This window comes from Opisthocomus hoazin, chromosome 2 (assembly GCF_030867145.1).
Source record: "Opisthocomus hoazin isolate bOpiHoa1 chromosome 2, bOpiHoa1.hap1, whole genome shotgun sequence".
In the NCBI taxonomy this organism is placed as follows: Eukaryota; Metazoa; Chordata; class Aves; order Opisthocomiformes; family Opisthocomidae; genus Opisthocomus; species Opisthocomus hoazin.
The window spans coordinates 90,223,826-90,243,495 of NC_134415.1; the positions used below are offsets into that span (position 1 = coordinate 90,223,826).

Genomic DNA, 19,670 nt, shown 5'->3' on the forward strand with positions numbered 1-19,670 from the left:
GCCGCCTGCGGCGCTGCCAGGGCCGGGACAAAAGGCACACTGACACGTGATGGGAGCCGGGCTTCATAAGCGGGACCGGAGCGGGGCGGAAGGCGGGGGGGGGACGCGGCGGTGGCAGAGCCGTGCCGGGCGCCCGGCGGCTCCCGCGCTGCCTCCCCGCGCCGAGGCGGCGGCGGCGGCGGCGGAGGAGGGCCGGGGGCGGCGGCCTGGGGGGGGCGGGCGGCACATGGAGCGGCGGCGGCGGGGCGGCGGAGCCCTGCGCGCCGCCTGAGCAGGGCGAGCGAGGGCGGCGGTGGTCGGAGAGGAGGCGCCGGGGGGAGGGAAGGGAAGAAGGAGCGGGAGGCAGCCGCCGGGGGGGGGAGGGGGGGGGAGAAGTCTCCCACCTCCTCCTTCCCCTCGCCGGCACCGCCTCCTCGGCGCTCCCCAGTGCCGGGGTGCCCGGGCGGGGCGGCGCTCCCGCTCCCTGCCGGGGGTCGGCGCGGCCGGAGCAGGCGGGGGACGCGGCCGGTGCCGTGCGGCGGGTAAGGACGGCGGGGGGAGGGGGGGGCGGGGGGTGTCGTGTCGGCCCCCTCAAAGTTTGTTGGCGGCGTGGGCAGGGAAGGCGCCCAGGGGGTGACACCGCCTGCCCCGACGGCGGAGCGGCCGGAGGGGAGGCTGCTGCCCGCCGGAAGGGCCCCGCCCGGCATCGTCTCGGTGGGCTGCGGAGAGCCCCGGGGGGTTGCCCCGGGGAGAGCCGGCGGCTCGGGGTGCGCGGTTCGCCGCCGTGATCCCGGCCGGAGGACGGCGGGCAGCCGGGCGGGAGGTGCGGGGGTTCCTCCGTGCGGGGCCCCGGGCAGCCTCCCCGCTGCCCGCCGGACCTCGCCGGGCGCCGGGGGTTCCTCCGGTCCCGCTGACCCCACCGCGGGCTCGGCCCCCCTCTGCCCTTCCCCTCCCGAAACTCTGCCGCCGAGGCTGTGCCCGAGGGGGAGGGCGGCTCTGTGCGCGGTGATGTGCCCTGAGAAGGTGGCACTCGGGCGTCCGACGCCTGCAGAATATCCCACTAGGGGTTGTGGGGTGTTTTTTTTGGGTTGGTACGTTTGGTTTTGCCTGAAATTCGGGGGTCGGGGGGGGAGGGAAGGCATCAGAAAAAAAAGAGTGAGCCTTTTAAACTTCACGCGGTGTCTGTCGTGTGAAATCTTCAGCTGTGGAGAAATCATTGCGAGCGACCAGATGGGCTTGTTTTAAACGGGCATCTTTTTGTCTCTGCGAGTCTCCATTGAGAGCACCCCTGGACGAGGTACGTACCGAGGCGCTGGGCAGGAGAGAGCTCGTTACCGTGATTGCAGTTGGGTGAAGTAAAATGGTGCCAGAAGATGAAGTCCATAGTTTTCCTTCTTTCTCTGAAATTATCATCAGTGGTTCTGTATGGCAGCAAATGATCGTATTAACACTTTCGGCGTATGTTTTCTTCTTGCAGAAGATAAAGGGACATATATGACATAGAGCCAGATAGCAAAATACTCCTTCTTGTGTATTTACAAGTTAAAAAAAAAAAACCAGAACAACCCGTAATGTGGCTTTTTTAACCTGTTAAGGGTGTAGTAATGTTTCTTTTCCCCCCCCTTAGATGTATCATGTTGTTTTCATTGTTATTGTTCACCTTTCCTTAAAGGAATACAGCATTCTCTGCTGGGGGTGGCATTGCTCTTCACATGTACCAAGATCATACGAAGGATCAGAGCGATGTTTTAATGTATTTGATAACAAAATGTGCGACATCATTGCAAAAATTACTTGGGCGTGCTTAATTCTTTTTGGATAACACCTCGTATCAACGGCCAGTGCGGGTTTTCCCTTCTCAGGAAAGGAAAAAACACCCTGTGACTGTAGTAGGAATATTTATTATGCAGGCAGAGTTTATTAAATCAGCTGTAAGAGAAATGAACGTAGCATTTTTAAGCAGTTTAGAAGACGAATGTGTAATTCTTGATTTGCTGGAGGTTAAAATTAGTTTTGTGGCAACCAGGAACAGCTTTACTTTATTATCCATTGGTCTTTGGAATGAGAGACAGAACCATCTGAATAAAACATTTTAAAGCAGAAATGATAAAAGCAATAATTGTTTGACTGAGCCAGCAGGCATCTTATTGCTGGGGGCGTGGGGGGGGGGGGGGGAGTTGGCTAGGTAAAGAAATGAACTATTTGCTGTGATTTTACCTCATCCACTGTTCGATAACACCAAAACCCACAGTAATCAAGTCAAAATACCTACAAAACTCAAGGTGGAGGTGGAAGCAGGTTACTGTATAGCGAGGATGAGCCGGTGGGCGCCTTTGATCCTGGCTGTTGTTCTTTGGTGAATTATGTTAGCTCAGTTGCATAAAGGACCCCATTAAGGGCTTTCATGCTCTGCTGAAGGAATGGCAGGTCTTAGCCAATGCAAGCCTTTCTTTCCCTTTCTCTATTCACAGGTTTCTGACTGGGCAACAGAAGTTTAGAAATTAAGTAAGTTTGGGTTTTTTTAGTAATTTCTGACTTTCAGCCTTTAATGTGGCCGTCCCGAAATGCTTGCAGACTGTCACCCCACTGGGAATTTTGGTGCTGAAAGTGTTACGCGCTAGGGAGGCAGAGTTGGGATGGCTTTGCGTTCTGTTGAGTAGAGAGAGGTAGGCGAAGAGACTGAGAAGCAAGGGAGAACCCAAACCCATATATCCATTTGGTATTGTCCAAGATTTTTACATTGCCATTTGTGGTTCTGCAGGTCTCGTGCACTGCCTTCCACTCACCTAGTTTCTCTACTTCTGCGTGTTTGAAGAGAAATTACTGTAACTTATCCAATGCAAACTTTGTGACCTCTCTCTAGTCATGCAGTCGGCTACCTGGGTACCCGCAGAATTAGTTTTTCTCAATGCCGACTGCTCTTCGTTTCTTTGCAGATGTCTATATTGGCTTTATCTGAGTCTCCTCCTGAAACAGTAAATGATTTTAGATAAGTTTTCCTGCAATTTGGCAAATAGTTCAGGCTATGTAAAATGATGAATGTTCTACAGAACAGCTCATCAACGATTTAAATGAGAATTTGGAGATTTTTCTCTTCTGTAGCGGTGAATTTGCACAGTCTGCTGCTGATTTAAAATATGTACTGCGGGCGACCCTAACACTGGGATTTGGCCAAGTTCAAAGCAGCTGTGCAGATGGACACAGAAGACAGAAGGCAGAGGGAAATAGACCCTTTTAATCATAACAAGGCTGCTCTTGTTTTCCTATCTATAGTGGAGATGCATGCCAGCCCCTCGTACTTAAAAGCAAGCTTGCAAATGTGCCAGAACAGACAGCAACAGCATTTGTTATTAATGCAAAGTTAAAAATGTGACAACCTGTCTTCTCAGTACTGCTCTATACGTCTCTATTTCCAGACTGACGCTGTACTGCTGCAAAAAGTGCACGTCCGATTGCTGCCGGTGGGATAAGAATTTCCACCCCCCAGAACTCGGGCTCTTTGAAAGTGCGTGGCTTTGTTAATGATCGCTGAAACCAGCCACGACCTGTCCTTTTGAAATGGTTATAATGACTTATAAATCAATTTCTCGTTAGAAAGAACTTTTTTTTTTCTCTTTTTCCCAAAGGTGCCATTGTTGCCCATGAAAAATGATTGGGTTTGCAACATACGGTTGGAGCACATTTTATTCTGCCATTTGTGCCTCATGCAGGGGCATTATGGTGATACACACACCAAGCCCGGTTCTGCCTCTCTTCAGTAGGAACATCCTTATTTGATCAAGCTACCAATATCAAAATTACAGCTAAAATAGGTATTTCACTCCTCTTTGTGTTAATATAATGCCACTCGTTACACTTTGACTGGACCATTGGTGCAACTGGATGTTTTATATGTTTCAGATGTTGTCTTGTTTGTGTAGACCAAGGATAGATGGCATCAAATTGTACCTCATCCTGTGTTAACCTGTTTTATGGCAGTTGTATATTCATCTTAAGAAAGGCATGTTTACTAACTGCAAAGTACGGAGCAGGGGCAGTTCCGTGGGGAATACTGTCAAGTCCCTTTCAGCCCTCACTGGCGTCATTTTCATGTTTCTGCGTTTCAGGAAACCTTTCGAAGTTTCTGCTTAGGGGCTTGAGGTGCCCCAGCCTTCCCTTTTTGGTGAATGTGTGAAACATACTGTCAGAAAAAACTGGTTTTAACCAATTCTGCCTCTGTTTAAAACAATCTAGTACTGGAGTCCAGACTATGTGTGTGCCTGGAAAATTAGGTGTAATATGTTTGGAGTGTGTGTATAGGTACCTATATGTATATATACATGCAAAATAATTTTTACAGGTTCTCTGTGATAGATGTACGCATTTCAGATTCTCGCTTTTGCCCAGGAAGGCTGCGTATGGGGGAATTCCGAAAGATTCAGCACTTGTCTTGCCCGTATTTTTTGTACCTACAATTCTAGCATATCTGCTTGTCCTCTGGCTCCAGGAATTTGAGTTTACGCATGACAAACATTACTGCATCGTTTGTGAGACTTTGCATAGTTGTTCCTCTAGGCATGTGTATGTCTATCTTTAAGTTTATTCATAGAAATACACACACAAATAAGAAGTCGTAACTCATTCCTCAGTATCTTTTAACTATTATCCAAATCTGATGTAATATTGGTTGGAGTCTCTCTGCAATTTGTTGTTCTGGCTACTTGGATATCAGATTCTACTGTAATTCTTTCTCACTTCTTCTCTCTCTCTCTCCTTTTTTCAAAAAAGAAAAGCATCTGCATATTTCGAAGACATGCACCATTGCCAAGCAATCTGGTGTAGTGGCTTAATATGCTGGCAAATAATTTCACAAGTTGTTTGTGTGTGTGAAGGCAGTATATTTGAATATCATTATATTCTGAATGTAGCTATGAAGAGAGTTATCTGAGCTTATTTAAATTTTGTGAAAGGCCAGACTGCTCCAGAAATGAAAGAATGTTTTACGTTTTTTAATTGGTGTGCATATTTTTGTCCTTCGCTAATGCTGGTGGCGTGAGACATCGCATTTACCAAAAGCCTTTCTGTCCCAGCTTCTGAGCGCTGTCAATACTTGGTGGGCTAATAACAGTTTTCAGGAGAAGACTCCTGAGGACAGGGGTAGGAGGGATGTTGCTTTGTGATGTATTGCTGACCTCCTGTGCACTAACTTTGTGTCATTGCCCGTAAAGCCCTCTTCGCTTTTGCCCTTTCGGTGCGTTTATCCGCTCTATGGTCACTCAGTGGCTCTGTCTGAGCTCTCGGTCTTCCTTTCCACCTCCGAGGTCCGTATCCTGTACTTCATTTGCCGTAAGCAGTTTGATTTTTATTAACGTGCCTGGTCAGATTTGCTCAGCTGATCTCTCTTGAGTGTCCCCAGCTCGGTCCCATGTGTCAGTGCATACAGCTGTCCTTTTCTGTGACCTTACTGAGGATGGCTTCTCAGAGCCCTTTGCATCTTCCTTCACCATTTGAATACAGATCAGAAATGGACTTTCAAAAGAGCAAGTCATTGCCTGCAAAGCAGTGGGTCTGTTCTTTCTTTATGGTGAGATCTGAAAATCCCACTGGCTATATCCTTCAGCTTACAGAGGTGTCTCTGAAGTTTGCATAGCTCAGAAGAGGAGGGAGGTTTTGTCTCGTGAGTTTTCTCCTTCACCTGATCTGCTTTCCCCAAGCCGATCACAAAGGCAGTTCTCTTTCCCTAGAATCTGCATCCCCTGCCTCCCAGGGGCTCCTTCCACTCGGGTCTTCCTCTCTTACCTCTCCCCAGTTGGCTCCCATCTCACCTGGAGGCGTCCTGTTCCCTGTATGGGGACAGCAGTTATCTCTCCGCTCTCCTCCTAATCCCCTTCACACCAATCACTTAGCCCACGCTGCCTTTGCTCTCAGCATCTCCTTGCTATTTCACAAAGTCTTTGATTAAAACTTGTTACAGCCACGGTTTGTTGGGGAGGGAGGAGGAGGAGGCAGACATGCACTCTGTGCAGTTATGAGAGTTCTCCCTGGAGCCTGATGTTTTTTGCTACCTTTCTGTCTCTAATCCTTACTCTTTAATAAAGTTCACTAATATTTTCTGCTGCAACAAATTCTTGACCTTTCTTGTTCTGCTCTGGCTCTTACATGGAAGCTGTTTTCTTGGAGCAGTTATCTCTCTTCTCTTTTTTTATTTTCCTAATAATTGTGTTTTTCCCCCAGTTTCATCCTCTAGATGTTACGTTCTTATGGAGACCTTTAGCATTTAGCATCTAGTGGAGCCTGAGTCTTTTATGCCCTGCTCTGCTCTTTCAAATGACTTCTCGCCCTTCAACTACACATTGTGTGCTAAGCTGCTGTCTCTTCTAGGTAATTCCAGGAGACGGAGTCTTCAGCCCCCATCTCTTTTGCACCTGGCTGGGCTTCTCTGTCTCCATTTAACATTTATGTCAGTTCTGCTCAGCAGTAATAAGCTCCTGCACCTTTTGGCATTAGAGAATGGCTAGAAAAGAGGCTGGAAATGAAGCAATTTCTGTTGGAATATTGAAATCCAAGATAAACCCTTTTGTGAAAAAGTTTTTAGAGTTCAAAATTGACCGGCTTAATGAGTTCTCTTCCATTTTCTTTAAAATGTAAATACCATAACATTGTATCAAACTTTTCATATTACCTGTTCCTTCTGCTTTATTGGGCAGTGGGTCCCCAAATTGGAGCTGATTTTAAGCAAATACCGTCTCTTGCTCCACTGTTTTCCTGTCATCTGAACCTTTCGTACTTCAGCAAGCCTCTTCATCCTCCCCCAAAGCCATGTCCTTAAATGAAGTTAAGATGTAGAAAGTAAACTGTGAAAGATGTTAAAATCCCATGTTCATACCGTCTGTTTGTTGTTTTAAGAAAGCCACCTCCACCTTCCCTCCTTTCCCCCACAAGCTGGGCAGACCAGGTAGCTGTAGTTTCCCATGAATATGACCCTGATGGTCCCCTTGCCGCTTTGTGCCTTCAGTGCGTTGTCTTGTCTCCAAGCTGGTAGGAAATGTGTGTGTAGGGGGCTGTACTTCACAAGCTGAGGGATTTCGAGTGAACTCAGGAGCTTTGGAGGTTTTCCACAGGCAGATGGAGCACCTGTCCCCGCTCTTCCCGCTGCGGCTGGGTGGGATGTGGGAGACACAGGGCTTCAAGCTAAGCCTCTCACCTGCCAGGTGTGCACCGTGGTGCTTCCATATCCTGATGTTTAACTCTTGATCCAACGTGGAACAACTCGGGCAGTTTAGAGACGGGCAGCAGAACAGAGAGGCTGCCAGCACGCTCACCTGGCTCGCAGGAAGGCAAAGCTCGGGTCCTTCACCTGCACCAAACGGAGCAGGACTTCAGCCTTGCTTTTGGCCCTCTCTGACCTTAGACTCATGCGTGTGCCCTGGCTGTTTGAGAGAGAAGACACGGCCTCTTTCTCTCTGTGCCTGCAAGTCACCTGTGCTAAAACCGGTACACACATCTCACTGACAAAATTTAGAGGGAATAAATAATGTTACTTCGTTTGAAAACATTGCTGGTCACTGATTAATGCTCTGTTTTCCCCATTGTCTTGTTTTTGTTGTTCAGATTGTCAGCTGCTGGATGCTGGGTGGTGTCACACAGGGGCGGTTTGCCCCCAGATTAGAACAATCCAGCCCCTGTCCTGCTAGCGTGCAAATGGTATGTTAATTAGCATAAATAACCATGTAGCTGTGGTTTCTTGCTAATTAAGGTTCAACTTGCCAAAGATATCATCATGTTATGTAAGAACAAAATTTGGTTCGGTACTGGCATGCCCTAGTTTACCCCATAGCTGATAGTGCCTTGCTGTAACTAGAAGGTCGTCTCTCATTTGCTTCGCTCCCGGTGTCTGTGCTCCTTCCCCATCCCTCACACAGAGGAAACTGACTGAAGTGAATGCAAGTTTTCCTGAATTAGGAGTGACAGCAGATTTGCCATTTATAGCCTGGGAGTAGCACAGTGTTGGAGATGGAGTAGTAAAACAGTAAATAGGATAGGGGTAACATTGCTTTCGCGTTCTCATCGACATCTTTTTTTTTTTTTTCTTGCTTGGTGTTACTGAGTCTTAGAGTCCCATTTCTCAGACTGTGCACTTCTTTCTCCAAGGCTTAGAAGCCTTTTTCTGCCTTGAAGCAGTATTGTTCATTGCCATATGGGATAAGGTAATTATTAGCCATATAAATTTTCATTTTATAGGACAGTTCTAATTCCTGGAGGCCAACAGTTATTATGGTAGATCTCATTTCTCTCACGCTTTTTCAGCTGACTACACATGAGTATAAATTCCTGTGGTAGTACTTTGTGGACCCAGTTTGCTCGGAGTCCAGTGTACTGGGCGCTATGCAAACTTACTGGAAGATAAAGCCCTCTGAAGGGCTTACAAGCCTTACAATGTGTAAGCAAGGAGAATGCATTTATATATTTTTGTGCATTCAAAAACTATGTTTCAGTTATACCTACTTGTCCTTTAGCCTGTTCTTAATTAGCTGTGGCTATCATAGAAGAAATGTATAGACATGGAGATCAAAATATTTTCTGAAATAGAAGCTGTAAAGGTTGATTGTGGATTTCCCTTTCTTGTTTTGATTCCTTTTCTTGCCACATCAACATTTTTGCAGTTATCAGTAGCATCATTATATTGCTTATAATTACTTTCTGAGGAAGAACGCAAATATTCACTGTTTCTATTCAGGCTATTAAAATTGCTCTATCAATCATCCTGGTTTGAAAATTCTAATAAATTCAGCCCTTTGTTTTAGACAACAATATAAACTTTCCAGTCCTCCCCCTCCCTCAGAACAGCAGGAGAAAATGGGTAATAGCATTTTAATGAAGTCACGTTCTTGTTCCCCAAGTGAACTGGTCCTGTGGACCAACGAGAAGCCCGGGGGAGGTATACGCCTCCCTGTTGTCCCAGGTGAGTTACTAGCCTTTTATGTATTATATATTTTGTGTTGTACCTGAGGGCTCTTTATATTCTGATAGCATCCGAGCTTCTTTGAAGGCTATATGTAGCCAGCCTTACAAAATTGTGTCTTCAACCTTCAGCTGCTGTTTGACACCTCGTATGCCTGAACCCCGATAAGGCAGGCTGGGAGAAGGGGCGAGAGGAGGTGAAATCCAGGTGTCTGCAGACAGCGAAGCGCGGTGTTCGTAAAAGCCACTCCATCTAGTGGCAGTCACTTCGCACAGCTGGGCTGGCAGCGCCCGGCGACAGCCACCCGTCGATGGGAGAAAAGTCGAAAATGGTCTTCAGCTATGGGGTTTCTGGTTTTGGCCTTCAAGATAAAAGGTGCTTGAAATTTTTTAATCCTTATCCGTAATCATAATTCGTTAGTGAATTGCTGCATGCAGTCATTGAAATACACTGAAAATTCTGAGTGCCAGCATCGGCGTGGGCTCTTCCTCATCTTAGATCAATGTTTGAGTTCTTTCTAAAGCCATGTTAAAACGAGTGAGATGGCAGAGCTCATTTAAGGAAGGGATAAAGCTGAGAGCTCTGGGGACTCGAAGGCTCCGTGGGAAGAGCAGCTGTCGGCAGGGCAGCTCTCCGTCGCGGCTACCCTGCCTGCCCGGGGACCTTGCTGCAGCACATGGCTGTCACCCCAGCCCCGTCCAGAGAGGAGAGGGGTCTGTGTGGGGACCCTTGTCCTCTAGGGAGGCTGTGAGAAGGCTCGCAGAGTGTTTGGCATAGAGGTGGTAATGGGTCTTGGGCAGTGTGGGTCTGGGTTGTGTTGAAGCCAACTGCAAGGAACAGTGCGGCCCCGTGGGGTGCAGTGTCCCATTCCTGTGGGTAGTGCCTCCTCGCTGCTCCAGGTTCAATCCCAAGAGCTCAGAGCCAAGATTTGTGTGACACTGGCGTGTCCACCTAACCAAATGAAAAGACCGGGAACCAGAGCACTGCTCCCACCATCAGCTTTCCACTTTACGTCAAATCATGCAACACCTCAGCTATCACCTAGGCTCTCCTGATGACTTCAGTGCCACAGGTCCGGTCTTGTTTTCACTAGGCAGCCATGGAAAACCTCGCCAATCGCTTCAGCGTATTCCAGTGTTGTAGCTTACACCGGGACAAGCTAGTATCTAAATTAAAATAAACGAAATTCCAGTAAAGTGCAATTCCAGATCAGGCGAATGGCTGTTTTACTGCAACTTTAATAAAAATCAACTGCTACTTGAATAGGTGCATGCACACATACTGCTAGAAATTTCCAATTATGATATTCCCAGCAGCAAACAAAAACAAAATTAATGTCAGCTGCATCCCCCAAAGCCTAAACTACACCACTAATGAACTCCCAAGTACTCTCAAACAAAACTCTCTTTGCAGAGACAATAAGGTGGAAATTACTGTAATAATCTCAATGTAAAAATACAGAGGGAAAAAAAAATCATTGAAATGCAGAGTAAGACTTGCCTCTCCTGATCCCATTAACCATGTTGTTAGCATAGCATATGCATGCACAGTGATATTGTCACATAACTCACTGCCACCTTCAAAAGAGCACGCAGGAATTCGTGTTCTTTCATTTGTATTTCAGACAAAGGTAGGGGTTGCACGGCGGCTTGCACCTTATTCTGAGGAAGTCTGTACTTAACATGACTCCAGCAGGGACCAGCTACCTCATAACAATTTGTTTGCCTGTCTAGCAAAAGTGCTCAGTTGCATACAATTTTTGAAGCTTTACTCAAACATAATCTTCTCGACATGGGGCTGTGGCTTTAATCATTAAAATGGTTGTCTTTTTTTCTGTCAGAAATGAGCTGGAATAACAGAATGCCACAGCCGTCTTTACGTGCTTTTAGAGCTACTTGATTAATTTTAATATTTTTTGGGTGGTTTTCAACTGAAGAGCACATTCTTCACTTCTGGTTTTAAACTGATGTTATAATGCCAAGTTTAAAGTTGCCAGATTTCACTCGAAGCAGATTTGTCAGTTGTCAGCAGGGTCATCTTTGCAACATGTAACATCTGCAAATTCTACTAGGAACAGCTGTAAAGCACCTTCTGGATGAAAAGTATGTTACGTATTAGATTATTGCTATTCATTTTTAATGTGTGCTTCAGTGACATTTCCCTTCCTCACTGCTCAAACTCTCAAAATCTCAATATTGTCTGTCTGTCTAATAATTATGTTGTTATTTGCTGAGCAATGATGTCTGCAAAAGCTGACACAGCGAGTATCTATGTTGTGTGTTAGACTGTCCCAGTAAGGATTGTTTATGCTTATTCTTGTTTGCCGCACTGAAGTTGCAGTGTCGTCTGGAGGTCTAGGTTTGTGTATTCCCTGTGATACTCAATGTCCAGGCCTGCTGAATCAAATGGAAAACTTTAAAGAACTATGGAAAAAGTCTTGAATGTTCAGATGCCATGTGTAAGTGCAGTGTAAATATCTCACCAGCCGAATGATCCCTGCTTCTTTTGGAAATGATCATAATTTCTTCTAAGTATTGATACTGTTGTGGAGAGGAATTCTTTTCTACTTTCTTTTCGTGGGAAAGCTGAGCTGTGGTACCTAATGTGGAAGTCTCCTGTTTAGGAGTTGAGGGGGTTTGGCAGCTAATCTCTCTCTGGCTGTTTATTGTCAGTTGCGTGTGAACAGGTGAAATCAGTGCAAGCCTATATATGGCAGCCGGGATTTCTTGGGTGTCACAAACAATTTCCATTCTAAAAGCATGAAAAAGCTTGGTTTTGCTCCTCTTGGTCGTGTAATTGTCGAGATGTCCCAAAGCAGATGCAGAATAGCTGTAGCTCACCAAAGCAATGATTCTGGCTCTTACTTACATTCAGACCACTCTCAGTCACTCTGGCAGCGGAAGGGGGCCCTAAAGCAGATGTGCAATGGGTATTCAAGGCATGTTATATGGGCAGAGATATGTAAAGGACCACAGCATAAGAAGAGCTGTAGGGCCTGTCCTAGATATTGATGCATGTAGGATGCTCAGATGCTGATGAAGGTGCTCTCCCAAGGGTGCCCTGAGGAAGAGTTACACCCTGCAATTAATCAGGAGCAAAGGCTGGGCATGATGGGACTCAGAGACCACTGGATACTTGGGGACCTTCTGCTGGGCTCCTCGTTCCTGAAGGGACAGAGTGTTTTTGAGGGTGTCCCCAATGGGACGAGTTACATTTCCATGCTTCTCACAGGAGCAGTGGCTCTTGGTCCGTTTTGCTTGGAGTTTCGGCCAGAGCTTCACTCTGACTCAAACTTTGTGCCATGTTTTTCTCAGCAAACGTGAACTGCTCTGCCTGGGGCTTCTGATCCACACAGAATGGATCACTGATGCGCTCACTGCCTTAGCAGTGCTGGTCACCTTTCCTGAAAGCGTGGGCAGGGCTGGGTAACAACCCACCTCCCCCTAGAGTCCAAACATCCCAGTTCTGCTTAGCAGAAGGAAGGAATAGAGTAATGAAGCTATATCCAGATCCCTCTATTTGTAGATGAAACACCTTGCTAATAAATCTGCAGTAATAAATTCAGGATGTTAGTAGACCTCGGACTGCTGTAACAGGGTAATGTGAATATAGGCATACTGAGTGAACTGTGAAACTTAAGAGTGCACGGCTCTTTCCCTGTTCCCTCTCTGTTGTCAGGTTTTCAAAACCCTCCACGCCTTTTGAAATAAAAGCAATGAAGGTGAGGATTCAGTTTAGTGCTGCTCCTGCAGTGACATTTGGTATTATCTAAATGAAGCAAGCCCAAGGAATATTGGTCTGCAAGGTACTTTGGAATCAGAAGCCAAGTTTGGATCTAGAGAAAAATATCTTCCTGGTTGAGCGGCTCGGAATGTTTTGATGAGAAATGGAAATTACTTTCCTGTGGAATATTCAGTTCCCTGTGCCTCCGGTTTTCACATCACTTCTTAGTGTAATTCAGTTTTAGTGAAATCCATGTGGTTTCTTTCTGAGTACTCGACTCACCCTGATTCCCACAGGTGGCAAAGGCTAGACATGCACTGAATACAAGAGAAAGGTCAATTTTGTTTGACAGAGTTCAACTAAGTTGTTTGTGGAGTTTGTCTCCCTGTTTACCTTAATGAAGTCTGATCTTTTCCACTTCTAGGATTTCTTCCGATGCATTTTTCTCTCCCCCAAGTCTCTCTGAAACCAACAAGACTGGGGTTATGAAGTCAATCCTAGATGGCCTCGCAGATACAACTTTCCGAACAATCACGACAGATCTTCTTTACGTGGGCTCCAACAATATCCAGTACGAAGACATGAAAGGCGACATGGCATCCAAGCTGGGATACTATCCCCAAAAGTTTCCCCTCTCTTCCTTCAGGGGTGATCCTTTCCAAGAAAAAATGACTGCGGGAGATGATCCCCTGTTGAGCATTATTCCTTCAGATCAGGTCAACATCACAGAGTTTTACAACAAGTCCCTGTCCACGTTTAAGGATAATGAGGAGAACATACAGTGTGGGGAGAACTTCATGGATATGGAGTGTTTTATGATCCTGAACCCTAGCCAGCAGCTGGCCATCGCCGTGCTGTCGCTCACCCTGGGCACCTTCACGGTCCTAGAGAACCTCCTCGTCCTGTGTGTCATCCTCCACTCCCGAAGCCTCCGGTGTAGACCCTCCTACCATTTCATCGGCAGCCTGGCTGTGGCCGACCTCCTGGGCAGCGTGATTTTTGTCTACAGTTTTGTGGATTTCCATGTTTTCCACCGGAAGGACAGCCCCAACGTCTTCTTGTTCAAACTGGGTGGAGTTACAGCCTCCTTCACCGCCTCCGTAGGTAGCCTTTTTCTCACGGCAATAGACCGCTACATATCTATACACAGGCCACTAGCTTACAAAAGGATTGTTACCCGACCAAAGGCTGTCGTAGCGTTTTGTGTGATGTGGACCATCGCTATTGTAATAGCCGTTCTTCCTCTGCTCGGCTGGAACTGCAAAAAGCTCAACTCTGTTTGTTCGGACATATTCCCTCTCATCGACGAGACGTACCTGATGTTCTGGATCGGGGTCACCAGCGTCCTCTTGCTGTTCATTGTCTATGCCTACATGTACATACTGTGGAAGGCTCACAGCCACGCTGTTCGCATGATTCAGCGGGGCACGCAGAAAAGCATAATCATCCAGTCTACGGAGGATGGTAAGGTGCAGATCACTAGGCCTGATCAAACTCGTATGGACATCAGGTTAGCCAAAACCTTGGTCCTTATCCTAGTCGTTTTAATCATATGCTGGGGCCCTCTCCTTGCCATCATGGTGTACGATGTCTTTGGGAAAATGAACAAGCTCATCAAAACTGTCTTTGCCTTCTGTAGCATGCTCTGTTTGCTGAATTCAACAGTGAATCCCATCATCTACGCTCTGAGGAGCAAGGACTTGCGACACGCCTTCCGCAGCATGTTCCCCACCTGCGAAGGCACCGCGCAGCCCCTCGATAACAGCATGGAGTCTGACTGCCAGCACAAACACGCCAACAACGCGGGGAACGTGCACAGGGCTGCCGAGAGCTGCATTAAGAGCACAGTTAAGATTGCCAAAGTTACCATGTCTGTCTCCACAGACACGACTGCTGAAGCATTGTAAGTCAGAGACTTCTCAGTGTTGTGAGAAAAAGGAGTTAGTTTGGGAAAATAAATAAAAAATCAACAACAGAGAAAACCAAACCCGTGGCTTAACGTGTTTGTACCCTCCTGTAATATTTTTTTGGTTTGTCATTGTAAGCTGAGCAATGATTGTGTTAAGAGCATTACCATCAGCCAGTTCTTCAGGTTTTACAATTAGGGATTCAAGCTAAATTTTCAAAAGTTTTTTTTCTCAAAAAGCGTTACTGAATAATAGTAAGTTTCCTGAAAGAGCACAGGGAAAATACCAGGTTAGCAACGGTTCCTTTCGGGGTTGTGGAGAAAAATTGTGAAACCTAATTGAAAACTAATGCATCCTAAACCAGTACGATCAAATGAGAAAAAAGCCTTGTAATCATGCTGTTCATTTCAATGTGAAGTGTATTTCATGTCTGTAAGTAATAGGAGTTTTTGATTTTTTCCAAAAGCGGCAGTGCTGAGTTTTAGAGGTTTTGTAAAATGTGTCGTGTCCCGTGAATTGTATGCTGTTTTATTATGTGTTATTGATATTTGTCTGATTAAACGAAGTGATAAGGTAGACTTCCGTGGAAATAATGTGAAACATGATATGTAAACCCCATTGAAAACACTTACTGTATTTGAAGAATTCCTATGAGCTATTTTGGAAATTTTACACTTTTAGTGGTCTTCTGTGGACTTAGAGGAGAGGCTTTGTGTTCTACTAAAATGATTTCCCCACTACCTTTTACTTTCACATGCATACGAGAGTAACAGCAACAGAGGAATAGAGGAGGAATGTAAGAGAGGAATGCGCTGGTTCAGACTTTTAAATACCACTGCGTTTATACAGAAGGACATTTGTGGTTGTACAGACTATCGCCCCGCTCTTGGGCATCGCGTGAATATGAACACTGAAAAGCAAAGGTCCCGGATATTGGCTCCTTTGATGGGCAGCTGGTTTTAAGCCACGTGCTGGTGCTGGACCACTGAAGACAGCATGTGTCAGACTCAATGTGCGATGTTATCACTGTGCAGTCGATGTATACTTGAAGTGTGTCGCATTCCTGTATCCCAGGTTTACGCAGATTCAGAGCCTGAGATGCCAAACTCCCGTCTTCACTAAAAGAGGAGGAAATATTGTCAGACTTAGACATTTTCTTATTGTGTGAGCGTGTATATAAATAAATATCTATGTGTGTGTACGTGTGTGTGCGTGTGTGTAAGTATACTAATCAGTGTGAGTCATGGTAGCATAACTAAGATAGGACACTATGACCAAATGTAAACTGTATTTCTTGTTGCACGCTTTGCACACGAATTCTGTTTCTAAAATTGAGTTCTTCCAACTGATTAGTGATGAAGGTACCGTATTAAGAACACCCCGATCCATTGTGAGAGCTGTATCCATGTGCTAGAGAAAGCAACCTTTCGGTTGTGTGTGGGAATAAGGGGAAGCAAGAGGCAGAGCATGGCAGGAGCCTGCACTGACAGCTGCAGTGGCTGTCGATGGTGTTCCTGAAAACTGAGAAAGCCAGAAATAAATGATAATTTGTTTTAAGGCCGTCAGTATTCAAATCTGATTGCTTGAAATGAGGTGAGTCTCACTGTGAAACCAGGATACAGATGACAAAGTCTGACACTAACAGCTTCGAGGAAGAAGTTGTTGAAGGAAAATGGTGACTGTGTTGTGTGGTGGGATTGTTTCTGCAGCCTGGGACTTTCACATGGAGCGTGCTGCTGGGTAGTCTTTGAGGCATGGATATTCTGTATTTCCATTCTGAATCAGAAGATCTGGGGTCCTCTTCTCTGCTGCCTTGCTTTTTCGGACCGTTTCCTCACCCTTCTTCTGGCTGATTTCTGCCAAAACGACTGCAAAGGCGGCTTAGCCCATCAGCTGCCTGGCTCTTGCTGCAAGAGGGTTGACTCCATCTGTGGCACGAGGCAAGCAGAGCCACGTCCGTTCTGCCCTGATGCCTGTTGCGTAGGGGGAGAGGGCCCCGGCTCGCTGGCCGCCATGGCGTCCCTGCAGCGTGTCTGGTACCTCGGCGCAGGCCGGAGCAGCCGGTAGCGCGAACGGCCCTGCTGGTTTTGGCCGGTGGCTCTGCGGGAGCGAAGGTGGCTCCAAGCCCAGGCTTGGTGAGGGGCGGCATGTGTTAAAGATCTCATCAGGCGAGGTGCTGAGCAGCAGCTGGCAGACCCAGGGGTGCTTTCCTCTGCCGTCCCCCTACCTTAGCATAACTGGCTGGTAGGACAGGGCACCACGCTCTCGCATGCAGCTGAAAACAGAGGATTGCAGAGGATTCCTGAAGGATGCAAGATCTTCCTCCTATCTAGGTCTATGCCATCCTAAAGCAGTCCTCTTGGAGGAGGCGGGGGGAAAGCCCATTTGAAATGTCTAGGTATTTTAAGAGCCATTTTTGAAACTGTCTTCTTGTGAATTAAATGCAAACTTCGTGGACTTCTGTTGTGCATTCAAGTTCTAAATTTTACGTGATAAATCATGGGACAATGGGGCTGTCTTGGCACTTAACTTGGTGCTTACTGATATAATAAGAAATAGCATCCTGTGAAATGTTGCCGTCTATCATCAGTATCTTCATTTGCATAATGAGTTTTTCTAAAGCTCTGGGAACTGTGTCGGTTCACTTAGAACCATTTATTAAAGAGGTGGCAACAATTTCCCTACGCGTTGTGCACTAAGTAGAACTACTCTTTCGTTAGAAAAATCTGCTGCCGTTCCAAGAGAAGCTGTACTTCAGCTTTAGGTATTCCTAACTTGCCGTTGCCTACCTTCACTTAGTGATAGCACAGCCAAGCGACACTGTGTTCCACAGCCACCCGTGCCGCCATCATCAACCAACCAACAATAGTTGCAGTTACGTATACGTACCGACTCCGAGTGTCGCGTATCCACCGAGCAGACCATCTGTGTCACGTGCGTGCAGAGTTAGATTCTCAACAGTCTAGTTGTATATTTGTATAGTATAATGTCCTCAATGCTGTGCAATCACTATCCACATCTTCTTGCACTGGCCTTTCAATGAAAATTTTAGTGTGTCTATTGTGAGATAGACAGTGCGTTTTACCTGCTGTTATTGGGCTGAATGTATGTAAATAAGTGAAAAATAAAAAAAGTCATCTGTAAAGCAGTGGCCTAAAAAGTCTGTAATTGTAGACTAGGACAATTGTTGAAGTTGCTGTGACATCTCAAATACTACCTTTGAATAAACTGTTTACAGGGTCTCTTAGGATGCTGTTTCATAGTGAAAGGGAAAATCTTTCCTTGTGATAATATGAGGTAAAGAAATTGGATTACCTGAGCTTTTTATTTCCAGTGTTTCAGAGTGGAGAACATAACTCTTTATTGTCTGTAAATCTAACATTATTACTTCCTCTTAGAAGAATATTGTATCATTAGATGTTTGTTTGAGCTGGTAACATCCTTGCAACTGCTGCAATATTTTTCATTAGCAACCTGTATAATAGTTTGTACACAAGTACTGTTCAGATTGTCATGAAAAGTAGCTTTGACCATTTACCTACCAGTAGCAGAATAGTATTTCTGTAAGATTTCCAGTGTATTCCTACCATATCATATTTTATTTCTATAATGTAATTAAACTGTTATTTATTCAAGGAGAAAAAGTATTCCTCTACTTTTTTTTGTTATCCAAATTTTGAGATAACTGAGGAAGCCACGTGATGACGCTGCCTCGTTCCACAATCTGGTGCTCTACGTTTTGTTTATAAGTTTGTCTGTCAGATTCTGAAACAACTGCTTAAACAACTTGACAACAGGTTGTCAAGCTTTGTGGGTTTTAATTGTACGTTGATATGTTTGAAGGAGGAGGTAGATTATATATTTTATATTTGTGTATTCAGTACTATGGAGACGAGAGAAATGACATAGTTAAAACTGAATCTCCTGTTTCATTATGTAGGCAATTTCCCCTTTCCTCTGTATTAGCCAAAATGCAATAAATCTCTTTTGCCTTCCTCAGATGCATATGTTTGCACAGAGATGTCACATTAAGACAAACCCGTATACTTCAGAAAAAACAAAACACAAAAGAGCAGAAGAAAGGAACACATACTAAAATAGCGCTGTCAACAGCAACGACAACCTCAATTAGTTATTGGTGTTGGTAAATGTAATCAAAGACTTCAACAGAAAGTCTAGTTTTGGCCAGTGCCGGTGGGAGCAGAGTTGGAGGGAACGGCTGGATGACGGGGGACAGTCCAACAGGGATGCATGGAAGCTGGGCAGGGAGAGCAAGCACAGCCATGCTGCTGGGGGACACTAAAGCACTCCCACCGCTGCTCATCCACAGCTGAAAGGAGGGGCTGGAAGCACTGCTGATCTCTTTGTGGCCCCACACGCCTGATACAAAGCCCACTAAACGCTGTAGAAAGGTCCCTGCCCATTTCAAAGCATCAGTTTTCCATATGACTTAATCTCAGATTCATGTTACTTGGGCAATTTTCCTTCTCCGCTTTCACGGTTTGAAAACAGTGGAGGTCCTTGGGGAACGAAGTGAGCATGTCCTGGGGCCTTGGATCATGGTTGTGCCACAGTATATGTATTTTTAAAAATTAGGTCACTGATGAATTGAGAGAGTCTTGGCAAAACAAAAGCAACTAGAAATGAAAGATTAGATCTTAATCTTTAGCTGCATACTACATTTAAATGAAGAAATCTGAATATTTCTGCTGAAAGCTATCACTTCCAAAGCAGCCAGGAGACAATTCCCACTGTATTTGCATGTTGACTAGAAAGTAAGGGCTATGCTGCTGCAAACCACCATTTCCTCTTGATGGTAACACCTAACTGCAGTTGTAAGCCTATTCTAAACAACACAAGAGGAAATAATGACAACTTTCCAAGCAACAGCTTTCCCACTAGCTTAAGGAAGTGTGCAGGCAAATACACTGTCATCATTTCAGCCTTTCACATTAACATCTATTATTATTTCCGCTCTTCGGACGGTTGGTTTAAGTAGTCACAACATCATCATGCATGCACATCATCAATAAAACATCTGCATTTTGTGGTGGTTTTTTTTAATAAAAATGTTTTTTCTTCAGTGAAAGTCCAGCTTTGGCTTGATTTAAAAACTAAAT

At 45.6% G+C, this 19,670-nt stretch overlaps 1 protein-coding gene across 8 annotated transcripts; it reads left to right on the forward strand.

Moving 5' to 3' along the window:
• Window positions 1-436: 436 nt before the first annotated feature.
• CNR1 (cannabinoid receptor 1) lies at window positions 437-18,545 on the forward strand. 8 transcript variants are annotated; one of them, XM_075414384.1, is made up of 6 exons: window positions 437-521; window positions 1,182-1,276; window positions 2,451-2,484; window positions 3,606-3,791; window positions 7,570-7,662; window positions 13,068-18,545. In XM_075414384.1, the coding sequence occupies exon 6, from the start codon at window positions 13,129-13,131 to the stop codon at window positions 14,548-14,550; it is 1,422 nt and encodes a 473-aa protein (XP_075270499.1). In that variant the 5' UTR covers window positions 437-521; window positions 1,182-1,276; window positions 2,451-2,484; window positions 3,606-3,791; window positions 7,570-7,662; window positions 13,068-13,128; the 3' UTR covers window positions 14,551-18,545. The 8 variants fall into 8 exon arrangements, with proteins under 8 accessions (XP_075270499.1, XP_075270507.1, XP_075270500.1 ...); XM_075414385.1 differs by lacking the exons at window positions 437-521; window positions 7,570-7,662 and having other exon boundaries at window positions 576-1,276; XM_075414387.1 differs by lacking the exons at window positions 437-521; window positions 2,451-2,484 and having other exon boundaries at window positions 576-1,276.
• Window positions 18,546-19,670: the final 1,125 nt, after the last annotated feature.

Excerpts from the sequence above, each read along its gene's own strand:
- CNR1 (XM_075414384.1), top strand. The coding sequence starts at position 13,129 with ATGAAGTCAATCCTAGATGGCCTCGCAGATACAACTTTCCGAACAATC.